We start from the raw sequence: 9,503 nt of genomic DNA on the forward strand, positions 1-9,503 counted from the left end.
AAAGGAACAACAGGTAGGTTTGGTCTTGGAGTTCAAAATGAAGCAGGGCAAAGGCTAATAGAGTTTTGTCAAGAGAACAAGCTGGTCATCACAAACACTCTTTTCCAACAACACAAAAGGCAACTCTACAGGTGGACATGACCAGATGGGCAATACCGATATCAGATTGATTATGTTCTCTGCAGCCAAAGATGGTGAAGCTCTATTCAGTCAGCAAAAACAAGACCTGGAGCTGATTGTGGCTCTGATCATCAGCTTCTTATAGCAAAATTCAAGCTTAAACTGAAGAAAGTAGGAAAAACCACTGGACGAGTCAGGTATAACCTAAACCAAATCCCTTATGAATACACAGTGGAAGTGAAGAACAGATTTAAGGAACTCGATTTGATGGACAGAGTGCCTGAAGAACTATGGATGGAGGCTTGTAACTTTGTACAGGAAGCAGCAACAAAAACTATCCTAAAGAAAAGGAAATGCAGGAAAGCAAAGTGGCTGTCCAATGAGGCCTTACAAATAGCAGAGAAGGGAAACAAAATGCAAGGGAGATAGGGAAAGCTACAGAAAACTGAATACAGATTTCCAAAGAATAGCAAGGAGAGACAAGAGGTCCTTCTTAAATGAACAGTGGAAAGCGATAGAGAAAAATAACAGAAAAGGAAAAAAAGAGATCTGTTCAAGAAAATTGGAAATATCAAAGGAACATTTTATGCAAAGATGGACATGATAAAGAACAAAAATGGTAGGGACCTAACAGAATCAGAAGACATCAAGAAGAGGTGACAAGAATACACAGAGGAATTATACCAGAAACATCTGGATGTCCCAGACAACCCAGATAGTGTGGTTGCTGAACTTGAGCAAGACAGTCTGGAGAGTGAAGTCAAGTGGGACTTAGAAAGCATGGCTAACATGCTGGATTTCGAAGGGGCCGAGGAACTAGAGACCAAATTGCTAACATGTGCTGGATTATGGAGAAAGCCAGAGAGTTCCAAAAAAAATAAAACATCTACTTCTGCTTCATTGACTATGCAAAAGCCTTTGACTGTGTCGACCACAACAAGCTATGGCAAGTCCTTAAAGAAATGGGAGTGCCTCACCACCTTATCTGTCTCCTGAGAAACCTATACGTGGGACAGGAAGCAACAGTTAGAACTGGATATGGAACCACTGATTGGTTCAAAATTGGGAAAGGAGTTAGAGAAGGCTGTATATTGTCCCCCTGCTTATTTAACTTATATGCAGAATACGTCATGCGAAAGGCTGTACTGGAGGAATTCCAGGCTGGAATTAAGATTGCCGGAAGAAATATCAACAACCTAAGATATGCAGATAATACCACGCTGATGGCAAAAAGAATTAAAGAACACCTTAATGAGGGTGAAAGACGAGAGTGCAAAAAATGGTCTCAAGCTCAACATTAAAAAAAACTAGGATCATGGCCATTGGTCCGATCACTTCCTGGCAAATAGAAGGGGAAGATATGGAGACAGTGACAGATTTTATTTTCTTGGGCTCTATGATCACTGCAGATGGAGACAGCAGCCACAAAATCAAAAGACCCCTGCTTCTTGGGATGAAAGCGATGACAAACCTAGACAGCATCTTAAAAAGCAGAGACATCACCTTGCCGACAAAGGTTCGCATAGTCAAAGCTAAGGTTTTTCCAGTAGCAATGTATGGAAGTGAGAGCTGGACCATAAAGAAGGCTGACTGCTAAAGAATTGATGCTTTTGAATTGTGGTGATGGAGGACACTCTTGAGAGTCCCCTGGACTTCAAGGAGAACAAACCAATAGATTTTGAAGGAAATCAACCCTGAGTGCTCACTGGAAGGACAGATCCTGAAGCTGAGGCTCCAATACTTGGGCAATCTCATGAGAAGAGAAGACTCCCTGGAAAAGACCCTGATATTGGAAAAGTGTGGAGGCAGGAGGAGAAGGGGACAACAGAGGATGAGATGGTTGGACAGTGTAATCGAAGCAACCAACATGAATTTGACACAATTCTGGGAGGCAATGGAAGACAGGAGAGCCTGGTGTGTTCTGGTCCATGGGGTCACGAAGAGTCAGACATGACTTAACGATGAAACAATGACCAATGTTAAAAATGTGTTATTTTCTTGATCCCATTTCGCTTTGCCTCCACCCCAATAACACTTGCTTCATCTAAAGGAGTGGCTTGTAATCCACAAAAGCTCACACTAAAAGAAATTTGCAGGGGGGAAGATAGTGTCTGAAGTTTCTGAAAACCCTGGGGACCTGTCACAACCAAAGTTGGAACCGTCACAACCAAAGTGAGGAGGGACATGATGACCTCACACTACAGGTAGAAGAAGCCTGAAAAGAAGTCTTAGAGGTGCTACAAGATTAACACAACGATCTCTTTGAAACGTCAGGCACTTGCCACTCTGAAAACCTTTTAAATACAGTATAAAAGTTGGTGGGTTTTCTGTTTGTTTGATTTTTTTGCTACATGCACCTCTTTCTACCCCACGCCACAGAATAGAGCCATAACACTGGCAGAACAGTACAAGAAGTAGCCCACAGAAGAAGTATTTTCTCCAGTATTGGTGTTTCATTGGCTGATCTTGTTATCTATTTGGCCTTTCCACAATCCGTAGAGAGATAGGCTCAGTCCTCACATGCTCCCAGGTCCCGCATGCGCCAATCCACTGAACCTAACAGTTCCCTCCATTGGGAGGTTTCTCTGCTATGGTAGGAGACTGGAATAGGAAGAGAAGAAGCACGAAGCCTGGCTAGGTAAGCTCCAGCAAGAATAAAAGGCCAAGCGGCAGAGAAATGCAGGGCACTCCCTCCCATAACAATCCATCCAGAGGAACCAGTTTTGGCTAGCTGAGCAGACAGGCATGCACACTTTACATTGGACTTTCGGCATTTATGTTCTTCCTCTGCAGATCAGGAATGCCTGCAGAGGAAGAACATAGCATGGAAGCAGTAGAAACTTCTATGCACGCTGACTCTCTCATTTTCACTATCTTAGAACCATAGAGCTGGAAGGGACCCTATGGATCAAGTCCATTCCCTGTTGAGGAGGAACAGTGGGGGATCGAACTCCCAACCTCTGGCTCTGCAACCAGATACCTAAACTACTGAACTATCCAGCAGTTCTACCCTTTTCTCTGTATGCTTTCATTTGAATAACAGACAGTAACTTGGTAGTAATTGTGTTAACTGCAGTTGGGAATGAGGATACTGAAAGATCTAGTATGTAGAAAATGGCAATCTTGGGGCATCATCCAGCACTGGAAAACAGGAATCTCACGCTTGGTCTTTTCCATTTTTGCAACCATGATAATTGTACTTACTTAGGAACACAAAGCCTCTGCCATAGCTTGAATGTGGGTGACAGAGCCAGTGGAAAAAGGCACCGGCGGAGATTTCCTTTGAAAGATGATGTTTGGGTTTAATAGCCATCTGATGTTCAAAGCCGCAGCGCTATCACTTAATGTGTGAGGGAATTCCTGCATGAGATAAGAGGCCCTGTGCTCTCCAGCCCTCACTGACCTTCAGTTTATACTCCTTGCGGTTAAGAATAACCGCTGTGATTTGCTGGTCCATGAAGACAAGAATGATGACCAAAATGGCAGGCACTGATGCAGCCAAGCAGATCCACCAGGGATTCGCTCCAAATGGAAAGACAAACCAACCCCGTGCAGGATTTGTAGGCTGCAGAGAGAAAGGTGAACAGTTAGCAGATCAAAGGCAGCAAACAGAGCTTTCAACAAAGGATTCAGTGGCCACCTCACATCCTTCTAAGACATACTTGCAAGGTACAATCTATACATCCTCCATCTCGTGATCTAACCAAAAAGGAAGTCCTGCAGGCTGGGCTTAGAGGTGTGGGCTTCCAAATGAACAAAACACAGACTGCTTGTTGCCATTGCTTCTTGATAGTATTTTATGGATGCTGTGTTAGGGATATATCCAGGTGTGCAAATTTGTGGTTTTTGGACGATGTAGAGAATTCGGAGAGTTATAGTCCAAAAATAAAAAATCTGCACACATCTGATTATATCACTCTTTCAAGAACTGCATAGTTTTATGAATTCATTAATTTTGTACTAATTTAATTAAAAATAGAATTATACACAGTATAATGTAGTGCATATCTGTGATATTACAAAGTGTGTGTGTGCATGTGTGCATGTGTGTGAGAGAGAGAAAGAGAGAGAAATTCTGTCAGACAATCAGATGCCTGCATTGTTTAAAATTTAAAATGGGGGTGGGGGTGGGTGGGGAGAGCAAACCCAGCCCAATAGCAAATTGGTAGCTGGTGTAATTCCTGCATCAGAGGTATTATGTAATGTTGGAAAGTAACCGAAAACTTTCTGCACCAGCTAGATCTTGCTGATTAGCCTTAAGGGCAACCCCACAAGGAGCACTCTGCAGTAGTCTAAGCTTAACGTTGCCAATGTTTGGGCCACTGAGGGCAGCCATTCTAGTCTAAGCAGAGTCCAAACTGCTAAAAGGCACTCTGAGCCTCTGAGACCAACCTGGGCCTCCAGCCCCAGAAACTGATCCAGAAGTGTCCTCACAGAATGCACTAAATTGTTCAGTGGGGGTGATATCCCTCACAGAACAAGTAGTCTACCTGTCTCCTAGATATGGGAACCAGCCGTACATAAAGTCACAATTTTCCTAGAGCTCAGTATCAGTTTATGGCCCCAGTTCATCCCTCCACTGCAACCAGACACTATGGATTAAACTGCCACCTCCGTGCCTGCTCCAGAACTGATTGATAATAGTCCTTGCAACAGTGATGACTGTTGCCGGGGAGTTTATGTAGATGATAAAGAGCATGGGGGATAAAGTGGTATCCTGCCATGCCAGCATCATAATCCTTTTCTCTCCCTCCCTCCCTCCCCTCAACATGTTCCCCTGTTGGTAAAGTTCATCCATGAGGCCTTAACCTAGATTGAAACTGTTTGGCAGTGCTCAGCAAGTTGCAACAGGCTTAGGCGTGGGTAGCAGGGCTCAGGCAGTCCATCCCCACCTCCATACTAAGGCTGAGTCAGAAGGCTTCTCTGAAGTTCTGTTTCAGTATCTCAGAAAGAGAGTTAATTATAATGAGGCCTTCCCATGGCTGCCAAGGGATGCTGTGTGTGTAGCATTTAATTAACATAATCTTTTGGCAAGTCAGATGGAGAAACAGCAGTTGCCGTTTACTGCAGGGGCAGAAGCCTCCGAAGGTTCTTCAGACCACTATCTGGGATGCCCGCTTAGTTCAGTCCGCCTGGGAACCTCCACCTTTTATGGAGCCTGGCATCTCACCCACATTGGCCAACACACCTCCCCTGCTGCCTGTTCCAGAGAGAAGCCACAAGCTCCTCGGCACCTCCTTTGGCTGGCAGGGAGTGCTGTTCTCACTGGAGCCTCTGTTAATCCTCCCACACCCAGGCTTGTGGCAGGGCTGCTGCTCAAGCCTGGACTTGTGCCACCCATTGGCTCTTCTTCTTTCACAAACTGTGCCCTGAACAGTAGAACCAGGACATGGCTGGCTGGCTGGCTTTGGCCTATTTATTATGGTAGTAACCACTCTAGGCGAAGGAGCCCTTTAGGCCTCAAAGTCCTTGCTTGAAGACAAGAGCTGCTCCAGAAGAGGTGAGGGCAAGGCAGCTGAGATTGCTATGCTAGCTTTCTAGTGAAGTTGTGTTTTATACTCCTATTATTCTTCCTCAGGAGGTAGGATGTTTCAGGGTAGCTACTTCCAGAATTTTCCTATGAGAAGAAATGGCAGGAGACTTAAGGAAACAAGTTTACAGCAGGAAGCTGGTGATGGTTTTCGGCTTTGTTATTCTTTTTTCCTCCAGAGTGTCATGGCTTTCCCAGTGAATCCTGGGAACTGTAGTCTGTTGGAGGACCTGAGATGCTTCTTCTTGATCTCCTTGACAGAAATACAGTCCCTAGGATACCCGAAGAAGTGGGAATGACTGTTCATCCAGTGTAAAGCAGCAATCCCACTCACATTTAACTGGTGAGTAAGTCTCACAGAAAGTGGTAGGACTTATTTGTGAGTAAACATAGGTATAACTGAGATGTAGTGTTATATAAGCCTCCTCGCAATCTAGTGCCCCGCCAATGGAATGGACCAGGGGTGACAGTGGCTACTGGGAGTTGGAGCCTGTTGTCTGCATGTAATGATGGATTACTGCCTGCAGATTAATGCCCCTCTGTTCTGTAATTGATGTAACTGCAATGGTATGAGATAAAGTCATAGGGACGTCTGCATAAAGAAGGAAAGGAATGTGTTTCCTTTTGATACAGGTGAGTAGAGAAAGGCAGGAGAGTGCAAACCTGACATTCAGTAAAGGTACATCATGGATAGGTTCGCCAGATCATAACCCAACAAAGTGTACAAAGTTTAAAGTTTCCAGATAGCAGCAATGGCTTCTCTTGACTCTCTCTCCTACTGTAATGAGCATGGTTCCAGGACCGCAACTGAGGCCACAGCTATGGCTTAACTTGGCTTCCATTATACTGCAGATTTCCAAAAGTAAATTCATTGTTCTCCCTAGACTTGAGTGGTTGGCACCTTTACATTAGACAGACAGTGTCATCTAGTGACTACGAGCATAACTTGGGAGCTGGAGAATTTCTTCTTCAAACTTCATCTGTTACTGTGTGGTCTGTAAGTGATGTTATTCAGACCATTGTTTCTCTGCATGATCATCTTATCAACTGTCTGTATTAAAAATATTGACCTACCATTACAGAGTATTTGTGGTACCAGAGAATCGGAGGTTGGACTGTGATACATGTTTTCTCACTTTACTCTCTGTCATCAAGTGCAGAAGATATCCAAAAACCTTCTGTTGAGCCCAAAGACTGTACAGTGGTGCCTCGCTAGACAATTACCTCACAAAACGGTTAATTTGCAAGACGATTTTTTGCTATAGCGCTTCGCAAAACGGTTCTTCCTATGGGCGATTTTCGCTAGACAATGTTTCGGTCCGTGCTTTGCAAGACGGTTTTTTTTCCGGGACAGTTTTTCGCAAGATGACAACTTTGACAGCTGGTTCCGTGCTTCGCAAAACAGTTTCTCTATGGGCGATTTTTGCAAGACGATGATTTCTCCCCCCATTGGAACGCATTAAATGGATTTCAATGCATTCCAATGGGGAACCGCATTTCGCAAGATGATGTTTTCACAAGACAGCGATTTTCGCGGAACGAATTAACATTGTCTTGCGAGGCACCACTGTATATATGAAAGAAGATCATGATGGAATGGGATGCACTCACTGAGTTAACCCTTAAGAGGACTATAGCTTCCATCATCCACTGTCACCCAGTCTTCCAAAGCCAGAAGGACAGTATCTGTTGTGTCAGGGACCCAATTAAGTTAAGAGCACACTGTCATCTTGAACAGAGTTAACAGCCTAGCAATTAGTTAAGCAAAGCTATTTCACATCTACGCCTTTAAGGAAACTGGAACAAAGCTGCTTATATCCAGAGAGGCTCTTCTGGAACTTACTGAAGTGGCCACCTGCTATTTCTCCAAACGTGGGAAACTCAACTGCATAGTTTGTGGTTAAAATTCCAAACAGTTTAAATGCACCTCTTATACAACCAATGAGAATCACCCTTGTGCCTGGTTCTGACAACCTCACCTTGAACTGGTTTGGCACGATGAGCTTTGGGGTCTCTAATCCAAGGACAGCATCAATTCCACAGAAGGTAAGGATAGCCAAGATAATGGAGAAATCCCCTACTAGCCTCCTCAGCTAAGAAGCCGAAAGAAAGAAAGAAAGAAAGAAAGAAAGAAAGAAAGAAAGAAAGAAAGAAAGAAAGAAAGAAAGAAAGAAAGAAAGAAACAAAAAATGAGATTAACCAAAGTATTCAGACACAAACATATGCCTCTCCATCTCAGTTAAGCCCTAGACTTTAAAAAAAATGAGGGGGGGGGGGAAAGAAGGAGGATAAAACACTGTGTAATGAAATATCTCATACAAAGTATCTTTCTTCTTAATGGCTGTTAACTCGTAATCATACCATTAAATCACACTTTCTGTAGATCTGTGACTATGTGGGTACATGAGAGAAAGGGAATGGTGGTCTTTAGATGTAGGGGAAATTAATGGGCAATAGGTTTTACTGTGTTCAGTGGGGTTTAGTTGTGAATAAACATGTATAAAGTGGTTCTGTAAGAAAAATTTTAAAAACACATGGATGAGCACCTCTTAATCAGGCAAAGAACAAGGCAATCCCTCTTCTACTCTCATACTTGCCGGTGGGCCACAAGGACACACATATCTCCCGCCTCAAAGTGAGAGGAGGGTTGTACAAAGAGATTTAGCACTGGAGGTTTGTTTGGAGGCTACAGCCTGCCATTCAGCAACACTTCCTGGCCTGGGAGTGAGAAAAGAAAGTAGTCTGTGCCTTCCCTTTCCTGGAAACTTTCCATATTCTGAGAGGCACAATTCAACTTCCCACAACCCACTTTCCTTTTTAACTGTGGACGTTATATGGACTAGGGAGAGCAGGATGGCTGCAATCTGTATTCTGTGATGAATGATGGGGCAGGTTGTATGAAACAGGAAGGACAGGTTTATAAGAACAACAGCAACAACAGTGGGATACTATTGTCTTTTTCAAATGCAAACAACATGTGCAGAATGATAAATCACTGACCCCCCCCCCCAATATTTGAAACTAGTAATGTAAAACAACATTTGTAGCCAACTGCTTTCTGGGCTTGATCTAAGGGGTTTGTTTTAACCTTTAAGGCACTAAAAATATAGGACCTGGTTCTATAAGAGACCACCTTAGGTCTTCTGGAGGGGCCATCTTGAGAATGCCATCAACTTCAGGGCCTTGCCTTGGCACAGGTGATGACTTCCTCCTGTGATGTTCCCAAATTGTAAAGTGTACATTTTTCAGAGCTGGGATCAGTTCTCACTCTCACAGCTTGTAGAAAAAGTAGGAAAATACATAAATATTTTCAAATTGTTTTGCTCTTTATGGAATATTCCTTTCTAAAATCTGTTTTTAGTGGCATTTGTTAGCCACTGTGAGCACTTTTTTTAGTGGAAAGATAGGATTAAAAATAGCTGACTGGATCTGTGGTTATCTACTCCTGGAGCCAGAGACTGGCAATTCAATTCCTCACTATGCCTGCTGGGAGAAGTGTCAGCCTGTGTAGCCCTGGGCAAGCTGCATAGCCCCAGAGTGCCCTCAGAAGTAGGGAATGATAAATCCCTTCTGAGTACTTGGTTCTTAGAAAACTCTAGAAAGAGTTGTTGCAAGTTTGAATTGACTTGATGGCACATTATTATTATTATTATTATTATTATTATTATTATTATTATTATTATTATTATTATTATTATTATTATTATTATTATTATTATTATTATTATTATTATTATTATTATTATTAGTAGTAGTAGTAGTAGTAGTAGTAGTAGTAGTAGTAGTAGTAGTAGTAGTAGTAGTAGTAGTATATGCTGAACTAAATGATTAATTTATAATGGTCAAATATAGA

At 42.9% G+C, this 9,503-nt stretch overlaps 1 protein-coding gene across 1 annotated transcript in view; it reads right to left on the minus strand.

Moving 5' to 3' along the window:
* The window catches only part of SLC4A9 (solute carrier family 4 member 9), a 62,767-nt gene that overhangs the window by 30,580 nt on the left and 22,684 nt on the right, over window positions 1-9,503 (minus strand). Inside the window, exons 14-15 of the mRNA XM_078392519.1 lie at window positions 7,630-7,743; window positions 3,524-3,685 (exon numbers count right to left, since the gene is read on the minus strand). Coding sequence (XP_078248645.1) covers window positions 3,524-3,685; window positions 7,630-7,743 — 276 coding nt within the window. The remainder of the gene's footprint in view (window positions 1-3,523; window positions 3,686-7,629; window positions 7,744-9,503) is intronic.

The sequence above is a fragment of the Pogona vitticeps genome, chromosome 4 (genome assembly GCF_051106095.1).
Source record: "Pogona vitticeps strain Pit_001003342236 chromosome 4, PviZW2.1, whole genome shotgun sequence".
NCBI lineage: Eukaryota > Metazoa > Chordata > Lepidosauria > Squamata > Agamidae > Pogona > Pogona vitticeps.